Source organism: Eptesicus fuscus, chromosome 6 (genome assembly GCF_027574615.1).
Source record: "Eptesicus fuscus isolate TK198812 chromosome 6, DD_ASM_mEF_20220401, whole genome shotgun sequence".
Taxonomy (NCBI): Eukaryota; Metazoa; Chordata; class Mammalia; order Chiroptera; family Vespertilionidae; genus Eptesicus; species Eptesicus fuscus.
The window spans coordinates 22,426,559-22,451,098 of record NC_072478.1 but is presented as its reverse complement, the minus strand read 5'-3'; the positions used below and the strand labels follow the sequence as shown (position 1 = coordinate 22,451,098).

General features: G+C 43.1%; 1 protein-coding gene across 1 annotated transcript; it reads right to left on the bottom strand.

Moving 5' to 3' along the window:
• Nucleotides 1-5,158: 5,158 nt before the first annotated feature.
• On the bottom strand, nt 5,159-24,304 carry LOC103304948 (zinc finger protein 670-like). The gene is made up of 5 exons (XM_054717399.1): nt 24,265-24,304; nt 8,768-8,894; nt 8,192-8,264; nt 7,105-7,340; nt 5,159-5,833 (listed from the first exon to the last, which is right to left on the bottom strand). Exons 1-5 carry the CDS (start codon nt 24,265-24,267, stop codon nt 5,751-5,753), a joined length of 522 nt encoding a protein of 173 aa, XP_054573374.1. The 5' UTR covers nt 24,268-24,304; the 3' UTR covers nt 5,159-5,750.
• Nucleotides 24,305-24,540: the final 236 nt, after the last annotated feature.

The window sequence follows — 24,540 nt, the reverse complement described above, 5'->3', positions numbered from 1 at the left end:
AAAAGCTATCAAGATTACAGCATAAAATTTCCAAAAGCCTCCCAATATTTAAACCAAAAAAGGGGGGATAGTAGAAGAATATCATGTAAGGAAAAATATCCTGCAAATAAATTACATCTAGAAAATTTTTACTTTAGAAAATTAACTTTCATTTGTAATGCTAACAGCAAGTCACCCAGGTAAAACATACATGGTATCAAAACAAGCCAAAGGAAAATCGTTTGGGCAAAAAAATGAAAAAGGATCGCAAGTCAAATTTATAGAAAATATTCCTTTATTAACTTTTGGTCGAGAATATGTTTGTATATTTTCAGAAAACAACTCCGAGACATGTGGATTCCTGCAACAGAGAGGAATTAACAGGAGTGCTCCAGCCATGAAGTCAGAAGAGAAACAGTCCAGAGATGGAAGACGCTGACCATGCCTTACCATACTAGCAGTCAGCAGATAAGCGTCACTGCAGATTGCCCAGGACCAAACCAGAGAGGGTCGGACCTGCAATACCACCGTTTGTCCACCATCCAGAGCTGCAATATCATTGCTGTTATGAACACATTAACAACTGCTGGACATGGAAACCGGGACTCAAAAGAACTGTTGGCCCAGAGGGAGGCTCACTACAGACTGATTCATTTGCCTCTCAGCATAACTATTATTGCTTGTCTCGTTTTCAGTCCCTATAAGTGTATTCCTAGTATCACATGAGCTCACTCATCTAGGGGAAATGATGAACAGCATAGACTGAGGAACAAGAACAGCAATGATCGGACTGTCGGACCTCAGAGGGAAAGTAGGGGAGGGTGGGGACAAGGGAGATAGATCAACCAAGGGACTTGTGTGCTTGCATATGAGCCTAACCAATGATCACGGACAACAGGGGGAGGGGAACGGGAGGAGGGGGTTGATGACAAATATGTGATACCTTAATCAATAAAGTAATTTAAAAAAAAATAAATAAAAAATAAATTGTCATTTGCTGGTTTTCTTAGGACAAAAAAAAAAAAAAATCAGCTGGAGCCGAAACCGGTTTGGCTCAGTGGATAGAGCTTCGGCCTGCGGACTGAAGGGTCCCAGATTCAATTCCAGTCAAGGGCATGTACCTTGGTTGCGGGCACATCCCCAGTGGGGGGTGTGGAGATAGATCAACCAAGGGACTTGTGTGCTTGCATATGAGCCTAACCAATGATCACGGACAACAGGGGGAGGGGAACGGGAGGAGGGGATTGATGACAAATATGTGATACCTTAATCAATAAAGTAATTTAAAAAAAATAAATAAATAAAAAATAAATTGTCATTTGCTGGTTTTCTTAGGACAAAAAAAAAAAAAAAAAAATCAGCTGGAGCCGAAACCGGTTTGGCTCAGTGGATAGAGCTTCGGCCTGCGGACTGAAGGGTCCCAGATTCAATTCCAGTCAAGGGCATGTACCTTGGTTGCAGGCACATCCCCAGTGGGGGGTGTGGAGATAGATCAACCAAGGGACTTGTGTGCTTGCATATGAGCCTAACCAATGATCACGGACAACAGGGGGAGGGGAACGGGAGGAGGGGGTTGATGACAAATATGTGATACCTTAATCAATAAAGTAATTTAAAAAAATAAATAAATAAAAAATAAATTGTCATTTGCTGGTTTTCTTAGGACAAAAAAAAAAAAAAATCAGCTGGAGCCGAAACCGGTTTGGCTCAGTGGATAGAGCTTCGGCCTGCGGACTGAAGGGTCCCAGATTCAATTCCAGTCAAGGGCATGTACCTTGGTTGCGGGCACATACCCAGTGGGGGGGTGTGCAGGAGGCAGCTGATCGATGTTTCTAACTCTCTGTCCCTCTCCCTTCTTCTCTGTAAAAAATCAATAAAATATATTAAAAATATATATATATCAGCTGGATTCTTTTTTTAAATATATTTTATTGATTTTTTTACAGAGAGGAAGGGAGAGGGATAGTTAGAAACACTGGAGAGAGAAACATTGATCAGCTGTCTCCTGCACACCTTCTACTGAGGATGTGCCCACAACCAAGGTACATGCCCTTGACCGGAATCGAACCTGGGACCCTTCAGTCTGCAGGCCGACGCTCTATCCACTGAGCCAAACCAGTTAGGGCTCAGGTGGATTCTTTTTTTAAAAAAAAATAAATCTTTATTGTTCAGATTATTACAGATGTTCCTCTCCCCCCGCATAGCTCCCCTCCACCTGATTCCCCACCCACCCCATGCCTTTACTCCCTGCCACTGTCTTCATCCATAGGTGTAAGATTTTTGTCCAATCTCTTCCCGCACCCTTCACACCTCCTTCCCCCCAAGAATTGTCAGTCCACTCCCTTTCTATGCCCCTGATTCTATTATATTCAGCAGTTTATTCTGTTCATCAGATTTTTTTATTGACTTAATTTTTAGATTATTTGTTGATAGGTATGTATTTGTTGTCACTTTGTTGTTCATAATTTTTATCTTTACATTTTCCTTCTTCTTCCTCTTCTTAAATAATACCTTTCAGCGTTTCATATAATCCTGGTTTGGTGGTGATGAACTCCTTTAGCTTTTTCTTGTCTGTGAAGCTCTTTATCTGACCTTCAATTCTAAATGATAGCTTTGCTGGATAATAACAACATTCTTATCAATAGTTACTTTAAATGTAAATGGTTTGAATGCTCCAATCAAGAGACATAGGATGGCTAAATTGATTATATATATATACATATATATATGCCACCTACAAGAGAACCACTTGAGATTGAAAGAAACACACACTACCTAAAAGTAAGAAGATGAAAAAAGATATTTTATGCAACTGGAGATGAAAGAAAAACTGGTCCAGTAATACTTATATCAGACAAAATCAATTTTACAACAAGACAAAGAATGACATTTCATAATGATAAAGTGATCAATCCAACAAGAAAATATAACCCTTGGAAACTTTTATGCATCTAACATAGAAGCACCTAAATGCTATAGAAAGCAAGTATAGAAGTGGGGCATAAATTGAGATATTGACAGTAAGACAGTATTAGTAAGGTACTTTACATTCTATTGAAGTCAATGGATAAATCACCCAGACAGAAAATCAACAGGGAAACAGAAGTCTTAAATGACACAAGAGATCCCATAATTTTAATTGATTTACATAGAACATTTTACCCTAAAGCAACAGAATATACATTTTTTCATGTGCACATGGAACATGTTCCAGGACACACCACCTGTTGGGTCACAAAAGAAGTCTCCATAAATTTACAAAATTTGAAATCACATCAAGAATGTTCAACAATGACAATGGGATAAAAGTAGAAATCAATTACAAGAAAAAAAAACTGAAAACCACAAACACATGAAGGTTAAGTAGTACTCTAAACAATGAAGGGTTAACAAAGAGATCAAGGGGGGAAAAATCAAAAGATACCTTAAGGCAAATGAAAAGACAAGGACCCCAAATCTATGGGACACAGCCAGAGCAGTTCTAATAGAAAAAAAATTTACAGCACTATAGGCAAAGCTAATAAACAAGTTAATCTCAATTTAAAAATCTAACCTTAGAAGAAGAAGAAAAAAATCTAACCTTACACATACAGAAACTTGAAAAACAACAACAAATAAAGCCCAAATCTGCCGGTGCTGACTAGCAGGCCCAGAGTGACAGAGGTATGATTGCTGTGACACAGGATTGCTGTGAAAGGGAGGACTAAGGGACTGCCTGGCTAAAGAAACCAGACATCCCCGATTGCCTGCCTCTTCAGGCTTTTATTGTAACAACAGTTTGAGATAAAGTTTATCTTTAAGATACAGTCAGTAGGGTAAGTAAGCTTAGCATAAGAGTGGTTGGCAAACAGTTAATTTTTCATTAAAAATTACAGAAGCATTGCCCTAGATGGTTTTGCTCAGTGGATAGTGTAAGCCTGCACACTGAAGGATCCCAGGTTCCAGGCTCAATCCCCAGCAGGCAGCGTGCAGGAGGCAGCTGATCAATGGTTCTTATCATTGATGTTTCTATCTTTCTTTCTCTCTCTCTCCCTTGCTCTCTGAAATCAATTAAAAATATTTTTAAAAATTACAGAAGCATTTATTAGGAAAAAATGCACATAATTTTAATCACATACAACCCAAGGTAACTGAAAACACTGAGAGATTAGGCTCAGCTCTGAGTGACAGCACACATCAGAGTCTACCTGAAATGAGGAAAGTGCCGATTTTCACATGGAAGGACTGGCTCAGATCCTCACTGCAGAGGGTGGAACAAGAACAACTATCACAAGGCTCCTTGGCACTGCACCATTGTAGCTGTCACCGTGGGATCTGAATCACAGTCAGTAGTAGTATCAACAAGACAAGATGATTACCAGTCAAATTAGACCTCAAGCAAATGTAATCTAGAGAACAGTGCGTACAAAAACAGCCTCAACCATGACAGTCCACATTTGTTACTTGGTGGACACCTATGGGCTTGCAGGAAAAGCCAACCTATGCTGGATCTTTAATGTTGAATTGTGAACATCTGTAAAGTTTACACCCGACATCAATGGAAGTAAAGCAGTGGCTGGCAGTTTTGAGGATATTCTTGGCTGGCAGGGCAAAGATTGAAAATAACAAACTAAAATATTATCTTCTTAATGTGAACTCCATAGCACAATTCCCAGCAAAAAGCAACACACACAAAAATACATGACAATATTACACAGGGGGACTCTACAGTGAACAGTAATATGTACAAATATATGGCAAATACTTACTGACTAAAAGAATAGTGAATTTCAAGAGCAACTGAATATTAAAAAAGAATATTTATGTGTGTAGGGCCTAGTCATTCAATACCCATCTGGGAGCATTACTGGTCAGGGCACATGGGAAGGCAACCCATTGATGTTTCTCTCTCACATCGATGTTTCCCTCCATTTCTCCCTCTGCCTTCCTCACTCTAAAGCATCAATTTAAAGAAACTAACAAAAAAGCAATGAGTACTAATAATGACCAAATTTGTCAAAGTTCATAAAACTTCAATGCTGTGAGTTTTGGGAAGTATATGACTTAATTTGGAACAGGCTTACATGTACCAGTTAGTTACACTAATAGGATTTCCTTCCCGTGAAATTTTCAAGATACTCTGAAAGTATTTGTTAAAATTTAAAGTTATTTTTAAAAATAGGAAATTATACAGTATCTATCCAATGTATATTTTCACATTGTATTATTGCAGGGGCAATAAGGCAACATGAAGGTTTTCCTACATTTTTACATTAAATACAGTTCTCAACTTTGAGGTTTTTTTAATGATCTTTCCAAGGAAAAAGGACAGCTGAAGGCTTTCCCACCTTCTCTCTACATATACACTATTTCTCCAGGTGCATTCTCACATGTCCAAGAAAGGCTCAGCGACATTCCTTATGTTTGTACACTTATTGTTGGGTGTGAGTCCCTTCATGATTTGGTAAAGAACTAGGATAGCCAAAGGCTCTTCTACAATCTTTACATGACAGGCCTTCTCTTCAGTGAGTTCTTTCATCCTTTACAATAAAATGTAAGAAACAAATGCTTTCTAACACTCTTACATTTCTAGGGTCCATCCCCAATATGGAAAATCATACATGATGGCACAGCTGAGAGATGAATGAAGGCTCTTGGCTATTCTTTACATTAACAGTGTTTACCAATACATTTTATTTTCACATGTCTGTAAAAACCAGTTGGGAAGCTGAAGGTTTTACCACATTCCTTGCATTGATGTGGTTTCTCTCCACTATGAGAATTTTTGTGCATTAATAAGGAACTGGAATGACAATTGGCTTTCTCACATTGCTTGCATTTTTAGGGTTTCTTCCAAGTATGCATTCCATGGTATCTAAGAGAAAAGGGTTGGCAAAACAGTTTAACTCATTTCTTATTCATGAGTCTTCTTTCCATTGTGAGTTCTTTTATGTCTTCGAAGATGTGAGGCACAACTGAAATCTTTCCCACACTGCTGACATTCATAGGGATTTTCCCCAGTATGAGTTCTTTCATGTTGTTGGAGGGTATCTAGAGCAACGAAAGCTTTCCCACATTGCTTACATTCATAGAATTTCCCCCCAGTATGCATTTTTTTATGACTTCTAAGAGATTGGGAAAGACAAAAAGCCTCTCCACATTGCTGACATTCATAGGGTTTTTCCCCAGTATGAATTTTTTCATGACATTGGAGGTAAGTTACAGAAGAGAAAGCTTTACCACAATACTTACATTTATAGGGTTCTTCCCCAGTATGAATTCCTACATGACATCGAAGGGAAGTTACATTAGCGAAAGATTTGCCACAATGCTTACATTTATAGGGTTTTTCCCCAGTATGACTTCTTTCATGATGTCGGAGGTTACCTAGAGCAATGAAAGCTTTCCCACATTGCTGACATTCATAGGGTTTTTCCCCAGTATGAATTCTTTCATGACAATGGACAGAAGATACATTAGCGAAAGTTTTGCCACAATGTTTACATTCATAGGGTTTTTCCCCTGTATGAATTCTTTCATGACGTTGGAGGGCACCTAGAGCAAAGAAAGCTTTCCCACATTGCTTACATTCATAGGGTTTTGTCCCAGTATGAATTTTTTCATGACATCGGAGAGAAGATGCATAAGAGAAAGCTTTACCACAATGGTTACATTTATAAGGTTTTTCCCCCGTATGAGTTCTTTCATGACATTGGAGGTAAGTGGGATAAGAGAAAGCTTTGCCACAATGCTTACATTTATAGGGTTTTTCCCCAGTATGAATTATTTCGTGACGTTGGAGGGTACTTAGAACCATGAAAGCTTTCCCACATTGCTTACATTCATAGGGTTTTACCCCAGTATGAATTCTTTCATGGTATCGGAAGGTACGCAGAGTAAAGAAGTCTTTTCCACATTGTTTACAATCATACGGTTTTTCCCCAGTATGAGTTCTTTTATGATTTTGGAGGGAAGTTGAATAAGAGAAAACTTTACCACAAACTTTACATTCATAGTGTCTTTCCCCAGTATGAGTTCTTTCATGATTTCTAAGGGAGGTTGAATAGTAGAAAGCTTTCCCACAGGGGCTGCCTTCATTGCTTCGAATATTGTGGGGATGCCTGAAAGCTTCTTCAGCTTCCTTACCTTCATAAGGGTTTTCGTCATATTCTTGACACAGGTATAGGTTGGGTCCAATATGAGAGCTCAGGTGATTATTCAAGGATAAGTAAAGCATGAATATTTGCCTACACAAGGTGACTTTAGGTTGCTTTATTTCAGTGGGAGTTTCCCTCTTTTCATTATGACTTGGAATCTGGCTGAAGTTTTCTCTGCATCGAATACCATCCTTCCTGGTACAGACTCTCTCTACCGTATGACTGCTGTAAAAATCAAAAGCATATTATTAATACTCTGTTAATATTTTAATATTTATTAATAGTATGATGATGACATTTTTACCGTTTTCAAGAAAAGTTCAGGATTTCTGTACAGTCTGATTTTTGAAATTGCATATTCTAAAACCTCTGATATAGGCTGGATCATAGACATTATGAAAACACTTATATTCACTAATGGAACATCTGTATATTGTTTCCAAGTATAATTAGTTTTTATACACTAAACTTTAGGTCACATTTCAGAAAAAACATTTTGATGAGATTATTCTAAGAGACAATAAATTTAAAACTGGGCTGATACAATTGAATTACCTGTTTGTTTGTTTTTGGTTTTTTTTTTTGATTACCTGTTTTTAAGATTGTTTTGTGGCTCAGTGATTTAGCATGGACCCATCCACCAGGGGGTTGCCAGTTCAATTCCCCAAAAGGGAACATGGAAAGACTGCAGACTTATTAACCCCAGTACAGGGCACGCGGGAGGCAGCCTATTGATTTTTCTACATCTCCCTCACACCTCCACACTCTAAAATCAATAAAAAGATATATTCTCACCACCTGCATGGCCAAGTGGTTGAGCACAGACCTCTGAACAAGGTCACAGATCAATTCCCGGTCAGGGCAAATGCCAAGGTTCTGGTCTTAATACCGAGTGTGGGGTATGCAGTAGGCAGCCTTCATAATTCTCTCTCATTATTGATGTTTCTCTCTCTTTCTGCCTCTCCCTACCTCTCTGAAATAAATTTAAATTAAATGAATAAGTAAATAAAATATATAAAAACCTATTTAAAAAAACAAAGATGCTCTTAATGCTTTCTCATGTCAAAGTGACTCACCTAAGATTCATCCCATGATATTCATACTTATCTTCAGTGTCATGGTCTTCACCTTTTTCTTCTAAAATACATGCTAGAAAAAGCATTGTAAACTATTAACACGTTAAGCACCCAGTCAGTCACCAGTGAGTGACACTATACTTTTCGTCTGGAAGACAAAACAGGCTGGGAGCTTAATGTGTTATGGAATATAAAAAATGGTTAGATTTTAGGTACACAATGAGCTGTGATATTCCTAGTTTAATTACCAATGTATTCCCTTTCTGTATTTCAGTTCTTGAAACAGCATTGATTAGCAAGCAATAGTACTTTTCTAATTGATTAAATAAGTAACAAGTTGGTGTAGGCCAGAGTCACTCTGTGGTTGACCATCAACCTATGGACCAGTATGAACTGGGAGGAAAGGTCAATTCTCAGTGGGACCCATTTGTAGGCTAGGTCCCCAGTGTGAGGCGCACAGGAGGTAGCCAATCAGTGATTCTCTCTCATCATTGATTATGCTAGCATTCTCCCCAACTCCTTCCTCTCTAAAATCAATAAACACATATTTAAAACAAAAAAATTTGTGAAACCTACCTACTGATGCCAGGTTCCAGAAGGTTTCCAGCATCACATCTGCGTAGAGTTTCTTCTGGGTGGGATTCAGGAAAGCCCACTCCTCCATGGTGAACTCAATATTAACATCCTCAAAGGCCACCGAGTCCTAAAACATCCCACATGCACATATAGGAGAATGGGTTAGACAGACAGAACTGGGGACCTATACATAATTCATAGGAAGTCCACATAGGACACGTGGTCCCCAACATTCACTCTATGACTTGACTGTAAGACTATTATTAATTTGCTGCACTCATTTTCTCAAGAACACATGAAATTTATTGATATGATTTTACTGTGATAACTTCAAGTCTTCTTTGCTCTCTAATGTCAGGGTAAAGAGAACCTTGAACAACTTCTATATTAATAAATTACAATACTTCTATTTTAAGCCCATCAATTTTCTGTGAGAAAATTCATCTCTACTATAACCACCATTGGATGCAGCAGTCCATGAAGCATACTGTCACATCTGCATAAAGTTTTAGTAACTACAATAAAGGCCTGGTAGCTTTCTCTTCTATTCTCATCACCAAACAGGAGAGGCCAGTCAGCGTGTGGAAATTCCAATGAGAACAAAATGTACGTGGCCATATTGTCCTGAAGTACTCCAGATTATTAGAAGTAGGGAGATACACCTGAATGAATGAAAATATTCTTGTGGAGGAGTATGAATGGTCATTTGTTTTTATAATATTTGTTAGTAACTCAGGTTGACTTATTTTTGCATCTCTCATTTCATGGAAATAAGAAGTTAGAGTTAGAGCTCAGGCATGAGCAAGACAGGGAAACTTAGCCCTCTACAGAAGTCCTCTACTCATGAACCTGAGGGTTATTTCATATTGATTTTTAGGACACATAGACACGTATATTGAAATCATAAGATCACACTCAAAATTCTAGCAGAATTGTAACACGGTAACTGTGGCCTGGACCTTCAGGAACAATTTAACACTTGGCATGTACAGGGTCTTTATTGAAGCCTGGAATATTTTCATGTTGAAATGGCACATGCTTACAAAGTGCATAAGAGGTCAGGGGGGTAATGAAAATATCAGGTAGAAAACTCTGTAAAATTTGTCTCAACACTATGTTCTACTCCTGAAACTAATACAAAATAAAATTAAATGTAAACTGTAATTGGAATGTAAACTATAAATGCAAGCATATGTGGTGTTTATGGATAGAAAAAAATTAATATCATTAAAATGTCCACACTACCCAAAGCAATCTATAGCTTCAATCCAATTCCTATCAAGATACCAATGCTGGCCCTAGCTGGCTCAGCTCAGTGGATAGACCATGACCTGTGGACTGAAAGGTCCCACATTTGATTCCGGTCAAGGGCATGTGCCTGGGTTGTGGGCTCGATCCCCAGAAGGGGGCATGCAGGAGGCAGCCGATCAATGATTCTCTCTCATCATTGATGTTTCTATCTCTCCCTCTCCCTTGCTCTCTGAAATCAATAAAAATATATTTTTTAAAAAGATACCAATGCTGAATCTCACATAACTAGAGCAAATATTCAAAAATATTATATGGGACCACAAAACACCCCGAATAGCAACAGCAATCTTGAGATAGAAGCACAAATGTGGATGAATCACACTACCTAATATCCAACTATACTACAAGGCTATAGTAATTAAAACAGCATGGTCCTGGCATAACAGCAGCATATAAATCAGTGGAATGGAACAGAGAGCCCAGAAATAATCCCATGCCTTTATGGTCACGGAATACTTGACAAAGGAGGCAAGAATACACAATAAAGTAAATATAACACATCCAATCAATGATGCGGGGAAAATGCCAAAAAAAAAAAAAAAAAAGGAAACTAGAACAGTTTCTTACACCATACACAAGAATAAACTAAAAATACTTAAATGTAAGACTCAAAACAATAAATATCCTAGCTGATAAAAACTGGCAATAAAGTTGTGGACATTACTCCTATCAATACTTTTTCTGATATGTCTCCCCAGGAAAGAGAAACAAAAGAAAAAATAAACAAATGGGACTGCATCAAACTAAAAGGAAACAGTCAACAAAATAAAAAGGCAAACAACCCAGTGGGAGAACATATTCACCAATGAAACCTCTGGTAAGGGGTTATTACCCAAAACTTATAAAGAATTTATACAGGGAACCCAAGATGGCAGCATAGGTAAACACACCTAAACTGTGGCCGTGCACAACACTTTCAAAACTACAACTAAAAGACAAAACACCTATCACCCAGAGCACGGGAGGGCTGGCTGAGTGGAAGTTCTACAACTAGTCGGAAAGAGAGGGGAGCATTCAGTGCACAAATGCTGAAAAGCTGAGGTATGGTGGCGCGCACGCGATACTGGCTAGCAGCAGATCCCGGCTGGCAGCAGGGGTTGCTTTCTTCAACCCGAAGGGGAGACGCGCGAGACCCAAACTCCTACGGTGAGAAGCTGGACTGGCTGCCATAGGGTTGGAAAGTGAGGGTAGCTTGCTTGTAGAGCTGCGTGGAGGAATAATTGTTTGCTGCGCTGGGGCGCAAGATGCAGGGACGCTGTCGTAGGTGCTGGACGGCTGGCTGCCAGCCATAGCTGTTTGCCATGCCCTAGCCTAGTGACGCCCTCAGATCCTGCCCCACACAACCTACAAACTCACCCAAGCTCCAAGCAGTGGCTTTTGCATATGAATGGCCTTCACTATCGCTGCTAACTTGCAAACCGGTTCAGACAGCTCCATAATCTACAAATCCCAAGCAGGGAGGAGAGGACTGTAGTTCTTGCTGTAGCTCCTGCAGAGTGACCTCAGACAGTAGCTGACCTGCACCCCATTGGAGATCCAGAGCCAGTGTACCTAGTGGTCAGTGTGAGACACATATTTCAACTCCTCACATCCATAAGTGACACATTCACGAGGCAGACTCAATGAGCACCAAAGCCCCACTGAAACAAGTCCTGCACCATAAGCCTGTCTCCAGCGCAGCAGTTCTTCCATTATAAACACAGCGGGTTCCCAGAGCCAACTGGCCTGGAGGACAATTCCTCCCAGGGTACCAACAACAATCAAGGCTTAACTAAACCAAGACTTTGCACTCAGCCAACAAAGGGGTGTACCAAGACCGTCCACCTCGGGTAATTGGGGAGGCTGAGCTACTGGCCCCTGTGGGTCACCTACCACACAAAGCCGCTCCATCAACACAGGGAAGCAGCCAAAATGTGGAGACACAGAGGCATGTCGTGAAAGGGGGCAATGGAGGAAAGCAAACTGTGGGACAACATGAAGTTCAGGACCACATTTATAAGGTTACTCAAGAATCTTCTAAAAACTGCTGAGAAACTTGATGAGACCTTCAAGGACCTTAATGAGAATGCCAAAAAAAATGGAAAAGGACCAGTCAGAAATTAAGCATACACTGTCTGAAATAAAGAATATTCAGAAACTCAATTGTAGATCAATGTACCCCAAGAATAAAACCAAAGATCTGAAATATGAGAAAACAAAAAACACCCAACCAGAAAAACAAAAAGAAAAAAGGATCCAAAAATATGAAGATAATGTAAGGAGCCTCTGGGACAACTTTAAGCGTACCAACATCCGAATTTTTGGGGTGCCAGAAGAAGAGAGAAAGCAAAATATTGAAAACCTATTAGAAGAAATAATGACAGAAAACTTTCCCCACCTGGTGAAAGAAATATACTTACAAGTTCAGGAAGCGCACAGAACCCCAAACAAGAGGAATCCAAAGAGGACCACACCAAGACACATCATAATTAAAATGCCAAGGGCAAAAGACAAAGAAGGAATCTTGAAAGCAGCAAGAGAAAAACAGTTAGTTACCTACAAGGGAGTACCCATACGAATGTCAGCTGATTTCTCAACAGAAACTATGCAGGTCAGAAGGGAGTGGCAAGAAATCTTCAAAGTGATGAACAGCAAGAACCTACAACCAAGATTGCTCTACACAGCAAAGGTATCATTCAGAATTGAAGGTCAGACAAAGAGCTTCACCGACAAGAAAAAGCTAAAGGAGTTCATCACCACTAAACCAGGATTACATGAAATGCTGAAGGATATTCTTTAAGAAGAGGAAGAAGAAGAAAAAGGTAAAGAAAAAATTATGAACAACAAAAAGACATCAAATACATACCTACCAACAAGTGACTCTAAAAATCAAGTGAATAAAAAGTCTGAAGAACAGAATGGACTGGTGAATATAATGGAATCAGGGACACAGAAAGGGAGTGGACTAACAATTATCAGGGGGAAGGGGGTCTGAGGGGTGTGGGAAGAGATTGGACAAAAGTCTTCCACCTATTGATAAAGACAGTAGTGGGGGGTAAGGGCATGCGGTGAGGTGGGGAATTGGGTGGAGGGGAGCTATGGGGGTGGGAAGAGGAACACCTGTAATAATCTGAACAATAAAGATTTATTTTAGAAAAAGAATTTATACAATTGAACACTAAAAAAATAATTTTAAAAAGGTGGTGGGTTAAGTTCCTGATCAGGGCGCATGGCCAGTTTTTATGTTTGATTCCCAACTGGGGTGTGAATGGGAGTCAACCAATAGATGTTTTTCTCTACCTCTCTCTCCTCCCCTATCTATCTCTCCAAAATCAGTAAAAAACATACCCAACAGTGCTGATTTAAAAACATGAAATAAAAAACAGCAAAGAAAACAGCTTATATAAAAACAAAAATGGGCAGCACTAACCAGTTTGGGTCAGTGGATAGAGCATCGGCCTGCGGACTTAAAGGTCCCAGGTTCGATTTTGGTCAAGGGCATGTACCTTGGTTGCGGGCATATCCCTGGTGGGGGGTGTGCAGGAGGCAACTGATCGATGTTTCTCTCTCATCCATGTTTTTAGCTCTATATCCCTCTCCCTTCCTCTCTGTAAACAATCAATAAAATATATTTTAAAAAGAAAAAGAAAAATGGGCAAAGGACCAGAACAGATACTTCCCCAAAGAGGACATACAGATGGCCAATACACATATGAAAAATGAAATTAAACCCACACTGAAAAATCACTTCAAACTTGTCAGAATGGCTATCCTAGCTAATAAAGAGGGAATATGCTAATTGACTACCATGCCCTCAAAGATGGCAGCACCCACAGCCACAATATGGCGGTGCCCAGCCCCCTCATCCCAGCTGGGGCAGCAGGCATGCAGCACAGCCAGACCCACCCCCAAGCGGGTCTGGGGAGCAAGCCCAGCCAGGCAATGCCTGCCTCCAGAGTACCCCAGTCCTCTCAGCCCCCCAGCCGCCTAGGGCTGGCCCGAGGCGCAGGCAAGCCACAGATGTTGGCTGCCCAGTCACACAGGGATGACCCTAGGCGCAGGCAAACCTTGGATGGTGGCTGCCCAGCCGATGCTTGAGTTGCAGGCAAGCATCAAATGTCAGCTTCCCAGCTGCCCAGGGCCGGACCAAGGCACAGGCAAGCCTTGCATGGCAGCTACCCAGCCGCCCAGGGCCTCCCAAGGCTCAGGTAAGCAGAGCTGGCTGAGGTTTGAGCTGCTGGCAGTGGCAGCAGCAGAAGTGTGATGGGGGCGTCGCCTTCCCCTGATCGCTGGATTAGCTCCCGCCCCTGAGGGCTCCCAGACTGTGAGAGAGGGCAGGCTGGGCTGAGGCCCACCCCCCACCCGCCAATTTTCAGGCACTGGGCCTCTAGCCATCAATAAAGGCACAAAGTACAAGTGTCAGTATGGAGTTTCCTCTAAACTTAAAAATACAACTGACTCATAACCTGTTGGGGAGCACACAAGACTTGATGGGAAAGTTTGTAAGGAATTATTAACATGGGGGAGAGGGTATGCGTGCGTTTCTACCCCCATAAGACACTGTGGATTCCAGCTGGCCAGATTAAACCCTGCCATGGCACAGCATGGGACCAATCCTCTTCCAGAAATAAAGAATTTGGGCCTGGAGACTCCACAGCCCCAAATGATGCACCGTCCCTGGACCCAAATGGCCCAGGGAATAACCTGGGGGATGATGATGAAGCTGAGCAATTGTTGGAGTGTACTCACACTCTACACATTCCAGATAACTAACCATTCCTCTTTTTTTTTTTTTTTTTTTTTTTCATAGCTTGTAAAATCGGAACTGGAGCAGTAAATCCAACTCACAGAATCCGATATTCCAAAGCAGAAAGTTCGCTGCCTCCCTCTGTCTTCTACCAGTACATTCAGCAAAACAAAAAAGGGGAAGATGTTGGGAACACCCGAGACTTGATTGGAAAGTTTGTAAGGACATTCCGAGAAAAAAGAAGTGTGTGGAAGGCTGTCTGCCTTTTATGGAAATTCCGACTTAGAGGTGTGCTGAAGGCAGTGCCCGTAATTATTCCTTGACCTTTCCAAACAATTCTGTGCACATACGGACAGTGGGTGTTTACTGGAATCCTTATACTTAATCTTTGGGTGTCCTTGCTTAAAGGATATTACAAACACAAGTTTGCTCCCAAAATTACTTACCTCACTGATTATATCTGAAAGATAAACTTTATCTTCAACTGCTGTTACAATAAAAGCCTAACGAGGCAGACAATCTAGTTTGCCTGGGTTCCTTTAGCCAGGCAGTACCTTAGGTCTCTCTTTCACAGCAAACTTTGTGTCAGAGTAATCCATTCATCTATCGCTCAGGGTCTGCAGGTCAGCCCAGCAATGACTAGCCGTTTCACTTCTGGAAATATATCCAAAAAAAAACTCAAAACACTAAAGCAAAAGAAAATATGCACCCCTGCCTTCATTGTAACATTATTTATAATAGCCCCAATTTGGAAGAAGCACAAGTGTCCATCAGGAGGTGAGTGGATAAAAAAGCCATGGTCCAACCCAATTGAATATTACACAGCGGTAAAAATGAAGGAAATCATACCCTCCATGACAGCATGAATGGACCTGGAGTGCATTATGGTAAGTGAACAAAACCAGTAAGAGAAACACAAATATCACATGATTGCATTAATATTTGGAATGTAAAGAAGAGAAACTTACAAAGTATACAGACATTCATAGATACAGAGAACAGACTGACAGCAGTGAAAGGGGAGGAATGAATAAAGGGCGCGGGATTAAGCAAAATAAACAAACTCTTAGACTCAGACAACAGCATGGGGTACCAGAGGGAAAGAGGGTGTGAGGAGGTAGAAGAGGGTAAAGGAGAGGAATAAATGGTGATGGAAGGAGACTTTGGGTGGGGAACACACAATACAGTGTACACATGACGTGTTACAGAATTGTACCCTTGAAACTTATATAATTTTATTAGCCAATGTCATCCCAAGAGTTCAAAAAATTCTTCAATTTGAAGACATAAAACTTACAAAAGTGATTTTCTCCAAAAACTTGATGCTACTCTAGGTGCTCTTTCCCAACCGGTCTCATTTCTGAGCTCTCCTGTGAGTTCCAGCAGCAGGACAGTCTATCCCAGGCATAGGACCTGCCCACAGCATAATTCCCGTAAATGCTGCTCCCAGAGAGACATCATACCCACTGATGTCTGTGTGTAGGGAACAGAGAAAAGGTTCCCACTCACCACTTGTGATGCCAGAAAAAAACAATGATCTATTCAGTAGAGCAATGACCAAATAGGGAAACCTCTCTTGTCTTGGATCCAGGGAGAGGAAGGAATAAGGTAAGCTCCCGCTAATTGTTTTTTCTACAGAGGGGTTTAGGAACCTTTTTTCTGCCACTGGCCATCTGGATAGTTATAACATCATTCATGGGCCATACAATATCATTAACTTAAAAATTGGCCTGCTATCTTTGGTCACACATTTATTGAACTGGCAGAGCCAGAGCAAATGATTCCAGAACCACTTTAAAGTGGGCCCAATACCATACTCTGCCTGCCAATTGCCTAGAAATGCATGAAAACTCCAACTCTGATACATAGAAGTGAGGCTCAACAGGCTCAGCAATGCCACATGGGGCAGCACAGCTCCCAGCACCATCCACCCGGCTCCCAGCGGCCACAGGTGAGCAAGTCTGAGAAACAGAAGACAGACCCACACGGCTGGTATATTGGGATGTGCTGTTCCTGGCAGCAAGTTCAAGTGTTATGGTCACTGCAGAGGAGTGGATGAGAGTGATGCTGGTGTGTCACCCCTCACACCCACAACCAAGAGAGCAGCAAACGCCTTAGGACTCACATAGAGGTCTCAAAGGAGGGCCGGGCTGGCCTCTCCAGCAGCTGAGACCTGGCTTCAGAGCAGAAATGGAGCCTGGTGTGGTCATGTGGGGCTTCAAAGATGGTCCTGGGCAAGAGTTCTGCACAGACAGGGATTCTGTGGTTTGAATCACCTGCCTGGTCTATAGGAGACACCACCCAGGCTTTCTTATCAGCTTGTTCAAGTGGAAGGCAATAGGGACAAGAGCGACTGAGGCTCAAGCTGTCAGCAGGGACCATCAAAAAATGCATAGTTTGCCCGAACCGCCTGGCTCAGTGGTAGAGCATCCACCTATGAACCAGGAGGTCACAGTTCCATCCCTGTTCAGGACAGATGACCAGTTGCAGGTTCGATCCCAGGGGGGAGGGGGTGGCAGGAGGCAGTCTATGGGTTATTCCCTTTCATCATAAATATTTCTCTCTCTCCCTCTCCCTTCTTCTCTGAAACCAATAAAGATATATAGTTTTTAAAACGAATAGTCCAAGTGCTAATTACAAGGTAAGAAAAACCCTTGTCTATTGTGCTCTGCTGAGGAGTCAGCTGCCTGGGCCTGAGTGTGGGCAGACTCTAAGGTGTCAGTGACTGAGCTATATGCCTCTGGGACAGAGGTCATTCCCCAATGTTTTCTATGACCCTCACTGGTGCCTCCCCCTCAAGAGAGATCCCCTAGTCCCACCTCGGGACCCCAGTAGCACGCCCCTCCTGGTGGCTCCACCATGCTGAGGTGAGGGCAGAATCTAGGACAGACTGAGTTGGGTGCTCAAGGCTGAGTGCCCCTCCACCCACCTTCTACCAACCCTGATGGGCCCATTCCCCTCAAGAGAAACCCCGAACCCCAACTGCCTCACACTTAGTAGTCCGATCCTGCAGAGATCAGGTTCCTGAAGAATCTGGCAGAGTGAGTTGTGCGGCTCTAGGTCTGGGGCCATTTTTCCTTCCCAGGCACCACCTGTACAGAGTCCTCCCTCACATGGCCAAATTTTGGGTTGTTTTTGCATCTGATAAACTCTGCTTTCCTCATCCTGAGGACTTCCTGAGACCCTGCCAAACCACAAATGTATGTGAGCATCCTGTAGCAATGGCCAGACTTGGTATACACTGGGACATTTGCTAAGAAATGATCAAAACTCTATTTAGGGGTAACTGGAGAAACAGTGCTGGAGGGACCAGCATATGTGGACAGTGAGTCTTAAGTTGCACTTTTCTATTTCACAGGTGTGCTGCAAAAGATGCAAAAATTTACACACACTATTTTTAACCATTCTAGAATTTAATTTCTTTAAATAATAACAGTTTAACTCCTAAAATGTATCGAATTTTCACACATTTACATAATGTTCTCATAGTTGTCACATCAAGTACAATAAATATTCAATGATGTAACCATTTTTAAGATTCTCTTGAGCAAGCATGTCAAACTCAAAGGCTTGATTCCCAGTAGGAGGCATGCAGGAGGCAGCCATCAATGATTCTCTCTCACTTAAGTTTATGTGGGCTGCAAAAAAAAAACAAAAGCTTCAATTTTCATAGAAATGTACATTTATTTTGATAGAGACATTCTGAATACAAAGGGCGGAAATAAATGACTAATCGTTAACATAAAATAATAGAACATTTTTAAAAAATATATTTTATTGATTTTTTACAGAAAGGAAGGGAGAGGGATAGAGAGTTAGAAACATCGATGAGAGAGAAACATCGATCAGCTGCCTCCTTCACACCCCCTACTGGGTTGTGCCCACAACTAAGGTACATGCCCTTGACCGGAATCAAACCTGGGACCCTTCAGTCCACAGGCCGACATTCTATCCACTGAGCCAAACCAGTCATGGCAAATAATAGAACATTTTAATAAAAGTTACTATTTTATCTTGAACATTAACTTACCAGACACTGAATCACTGCACAAATGAATAAGCATAACGCAAAAAAACCTATCTTTCTTGTTCTCTGAAAGCAAAATACTTCCTGAAGCCCGTGGGCCCCATGCAGCCCAAAAAAGTTAGTCCAAGACTAATGACATGGCAACCGGCTGCTAAAATATTCACTGCTAGTATTAGTGGAGAGAAATGGTGTGCCTGCACGTAAGGCACTGAAAGGAAATCAATGCAACACGATTACAGTAATCATTCATTAGCAAATGTTGTAGTTCGTTATTAATAACTAGAGGCCTGGTGAACAAAATTCATGCATGGGTAGGGTCCCTAGACCAGGCATCCCCACCTCCAGGCCTCCTTTTTCCTTTGCACCCTCAGCACTCTGCCACCATCTACCATGTTCCACACCACCCCCTGGTGGTCAACGCATGTCATAGCAAGTGAGCGAATGAACTGCCACTCTCCTGGTTGAACTCCTAAGCAGACAATTTGCATATTAGCCTTTTATATATATATAAATGGAAGTGTGCTGGGCAGTCAGACACACAAGAGCAGAGCAAAACAATAGGCCAGGGGCAGAAGGTCATGCCTAGCAACAGAACATTGTAGGCTGGGACCTCATCCCCAGAGTGACCTTTCATCCCATAGCATATTGCTGGCCATGCTGTTTAGACCCCGGACCTTTTCCCCCTAGAAATAACCTCTAGGCCACACTTCTATTTTAGCTGCAGGCCCAGAAAAGCAGCAAAGCCAGAAAAGGGATGCAGGGCTGACCTCAGGACCAGCTGCACTGAATGATGACCTGGGCCATGGCCACAACCAATCAATTGGTGGAGACCCAGACTTGAAGGGACACATCTGGAAAGCTGCTGAATATTCTGAGATTTTCCCCGGGACCTCCCTTAAAATCTCCACCCTTAAACCCCATAGGACAGAGAACCCACTTGTTCTCCTTCCTGGGAGCATGTCCCAAACTCTCTTCACCCACCCATCCCCCAAGGACTCTAACAGCTACCTTTCTCACGTCTAAGAGCCAGGGGACCTTGCATTACCTCTATAACTTGTTTCCTAATTCCTTTTCTCCTATGAATTACTTCTTCTACCTCTGTGATTTCCTAAATAAATGTTCTCTTATAGTTTGAGTCTTGGCTCTGAATTCATTCCCAGCCAGAATTCAAGCCCCTCTGCTGCTGAACCCAGATCCGGTCCAACCCCATGGGTCTAACACGAGGTGCTGCTCCCACCATGCCACCGCCAACAGACGTGCTTCCTCCCTCAGGCTGCAGCTCACAGAGAGGGGGGTGCTCAGCTGGATTCAGTGTAAGGTTCTGACCCAGATGAACTCCCAATCTCACCATCCCTAACCCAGGACACACCCTCCTGACTTTCCCAGATTTTCTCAATGTGCACCCACACCCTGGATGCAAAACTTCAACCGATGCCTAGGAACAGGCCCAGGGGGACCACAACTAAAACCTCAGAAGGGCATCACCCCCTCCCACAGGTGCACTAGTTCCCCAGCTCTCCAGGGCTGTAGCTTCTCTCACTGTAAAGGCTCCCTCCATGGGGCGTGAGCAGGTAGGACACCTGCAGGGAGAGGCTCCCCAGGAAGGTCAGTGGGCCTTCAAGTACTTCCCTTGGCAGGCTCATGGGCGTGGGGGCTTCCTTAGCTTAAAGCACCTGGCCTCAGGCCTCTGCTCCCCCCTGACGTTGCTCTGGCCCACCACTGATGTTTCAAGCGACACAAAGCCAGAGGTGGAGAAAAGGGAACCCTACTACACGGCAGGTGGGAATGCAGATGGTACAAACTTTATGGAAAACAGTATGGAGTTTCCTAAAAAAATTAAATATGGATCCGCCGTTTGACCCAGTCATCCCACTTCGAGGAATATATCCTAAGAAACCCAGAAATATCTATCAGAAACAATGTAGGCACCCCTATGTTCACCGCAGCACAATTTACAATAGCTAAGATCTGGAAACAGCCCATGTGCCCATTGGTAGATGAGAGGATAAAAAAGCTGCGATACATTTAGACCATGGAAAACTATGCAACAGTACAAAAGAACAATCTCTTATCCTTTGAGACAACATGGAGGGACCTGGAGAGTATAAGTGACATAAGTCAGTCAGAGAAAGACAAGTATCACATGATCTCACTCATATGTGGAATCTAAATAACAGAAAATAAACTGATAATAGGAGTGGATCCAGAGACATGGAAGCATGGAAGAGTGTGGAATCTCAGTGGGAAGGCGGGGGAGGGTGGGTGGGATGAAATCAACCAAAGGCCTTAAATGCATATATGCATAACCCATGGACACAGACAGTAAGTTGCTGAACACCTGGGGTGGGGGACGAGAAGGAGGGAGGGGGAGGAGAGAGAGGACTGGAGAGGATCAATGGGAGAAAAAAGGCGACATATGTAATAATTTCAAAAATAAGAAAATTTTTTTTGAACGGAAGTACACACCCTAGCCGGTTTGGCTCAGTGGATGGAACATCACCATGCAGACCAAAAAGTCCCTGGTTCGATTCTGGTCGGGGCATGTACCTTGGTTGCAGGCTCCTCCCCGGCCCAGCTCTGCTTGGGGCTCCTGCAGGAGACAACCAATTGATGTGTTTCTCTCCCACATCAATGCTCCTCTCTGTCTTTGCCTCTCTCTTCCACTCTCTAAAAATCAATGGAAAAATATCCTCGGGTGTGAATTTGCATCATATTTTTAAAGAAAATGGTACATGACTTGGAGACAACCTAAGTGCCCATCAGTAGATGAGTGGATTAAAAAACTGTGGTACATCTACACAATGGACTACTACACTGCTATAAAAGAGAAGGAACTTTTACTGTTTGCAACAGCATGGATGGACCTGGAGAGCATTATATTAAGCAAAATAAGCCAGTCGGAGAAAGATAAATATCACATAATCGCACTCATATGCAGTAAATAATGAACAGATATTAATCCAGAGACTAAGAAACACTGAACAGATAGTCCAACCTCAGAGAGAAGGCAGGGGAAGGGAGAGATCAACCAAAGGAATTCTATGCGTGCATATTAGCATAGCCAACGGACATGGACACTGGGGCTGTGGGGGCTTGTCCTGGGGGGAGAGAGTGGCAGGGGCGGGGTCATTCGGGAGAAAAGGAGATATATGTAATACTTTAAACCAGTGGTCGGCAAACTGTGGCTCGCGAGCCACATGCGGCACTTTGGCCCCCTGAGTGTGGCTCTTCCACAAAATACCACGTGCGGGCACGCACTTTCAGTACGATTGAAACTTCGTGGCCCAGGCACAGAAGTCAGTTTTTGGCTCTCAAAAGAAATTTCAGTCGTTGTACTGTTGATATTTGACTCTGTTGACTAATGAGTTTGCCGACCACTGCTTTAAATGAAACAAAAAGAAAAGGAAAATGGTGCATATACACACAAGGAGGACTGTTATTGTATTATTCAGCCATTAGAAAAATAAATTCTGCCACTTGTAACAACACATTTCTGGAGTGAGGGCAGGATGCTTTGAGAAATAAGTCAGAAAAAGAGAAAAGCCACGTGTTCTCACTTATCTGTGGAACCTGTAAAAAAACAACTCCATAGATATAGAGCAGACTGATGGTTGTTAGAGGCTGCAGGAGTGGTGTACGGGGGTGAGGTGGGGGTCAAATGGATGAAGGGTGTCAAAAGGCACAAACTTCCAGTTATAAAATAAGTCATGGAAATGCAGCTTACAGCATGGAGACTGCAGTTAGTAATACTATATTTCAGATGTGAAAGTTCCTAAGAGTAAATCTTGAAAGTTCTCTTTACAAGAAAAAAAAATTCTGTAAGTATATATGATGACTGATGCTAACTAGACTTATTGTGATGATCACTTCACATCACATACAAATATCAAATCACTAGAGGTCCGGTGCACGAAATTCCTGCACTAGAGGTCCGGTGCACGAAATTCCTGCACGAAATTCGTGGCCTAAGTGTACAGTGTGATAAAGTACAGTCGTGCCCAGTAACGTCCTAGGCCTTCATATTCACTCACCAATCACTGACTCCTGCAGAGCAGCCTCCAGTCCTGTAGCCCATTCAGGGTCAGTGCCCACACGGATGTACCATTTTCTACCTTGCACACCACATTTTTACTGCACCTTTTCATAAATGCTTACTACCACGGCATTACAATTGCCTACAGCCATGGTCGGCAAACTGTGGCTCGCGAGACACATGCGGCTCTTTGGCCCCTTGAGTGTGGCTCTTCCACAAAATACCCCGGCCTGGGCGAGTCTATTTTGAAGAAGTGGCATTAGAAGAAGTTTAAGTTTAAAAAATTTGGCTCTCAAAAGAAATTTCAATCGTTGTACTTTTGATATTTGGCTCTGTTGACTAATGAGTTTGCTGACCACTGGCCTACAGTATTCAGTACAGCAGCATGTTGTACAGGATTGTTGCCTAGGACCCACAGGCTACACCATATGGCCTAGGTGTGTAGTAGGAAACACCATGCAGGTGTGTGTAAGAGAACTGGAAACAACAAAACTGCCTCAAGATGGACTCCCCAGGTTCAGGGGTGCATGCCTGTATGTAACTGCAGTTTCACCTCTCCCAGGAGTAAAATTCTAACCCAGTCACTCTGCAACTTGCTGTTCAGCACTAATCTGTCTAAAAGCCTCCTGCTGTTCCTTCCCCTAAGGAAGGTGACCCTGCCTGAAGCAATCCCCTCTTTTCTTTGGCTAATAAACTGTCAAAGCCACTTCTTTCTGCCTATTGTAAACGCCTTCCACTTTGAACAGCTCCTCAGAATCTATTTACTAGATGGGATGCGGCCCCTTTCGTGAATGGGAATCAAGCCAGTTAGACCTTCCACTTACTTACTCAGCTGAATTTTGTTTTTAACCGTTTGAAAAGCACCACAAAACAAACAGCTGATAAAGATGCTGTGACTCAGAAGGAAAGTTGGGGTTTAGGATTCGGGGGAGAGACTGGAAATGCAGGCATTGGCTGCAGAGCAGGGCCTGGGGGACAGAGGGTGGACTTGAGAGCCTGCTCCACAAACATCAAAACCCAGGAGAAAAAGGGATCCTTCTGGGGAGAAAGGAGGGACAGGGGACCCACAGACCACAGCTCCTCCCAGGCACGAACCGCGGAGACCGAGTCACCACTGTCCCCACTGACCCTCCCCGTGGTCACCGCACCAACTGCGGAGCCGCGGGATGTGGGTGCAGAGCTGCCCAGACTCGCTCCGCAGCCGAAGGCCCTGCCGCGGGGACAAACCGGACCCCGGGTCCCGGCTGGGCCCACACTGCGAGCCCGAGGGGCCTGCGGTTTCAGCGGAGCCCCCGGGCGCCTGGGGTCCGCAGGCCCGGACCTGACCGAGGAGAGACGGTCCCGCCCCGGCGGCTCCACCCGCCCCTCCTCCCCGTCTCCGCGCCCGGCCGCACACTCACCATTTCTGGTTTCCTGGGCCCCCTGAGTCCCGCCTGCGGCTCCCACCACCTTACAGATCACAGCTGCACAGATGAGGACAGAACAAGGGAGATGGGATTTGAGTGAACTTCCGCGTAGTAGCAAACACCACCGAAGCTCCACCCACCTGGCGCCCAGCTCTAGTGACAGACACTTCGCAGACATCGCCCCCTGGCGCCTGAGGTGCGCAGGCCTGAGCCCAAAGCAGCCACAACTCCTGTCCAGGGACGTTTGCACTGAGAGGCATCGCTGAGAGT

Bases quoted from the DNA above. Each gene is read 5' to 3' on its own strand.
- LOC103304948 (XM_054717399.1), bottom strand. The intron at 8,265-8,767 runs GTAGGTTTCACA...TGCTTTTTCTAG, and splicing joins CTGGAACCTGGCATCAGTAG to CATGTATTTTAGAAGAAAAA. The intron at 7,341-8,191 runs GTGAGTCACTTT...TGATTTTTACAG, and splicing joins TATCATGGGATGAATCTTAG to CAGTCATACGGTAGAGAGAG.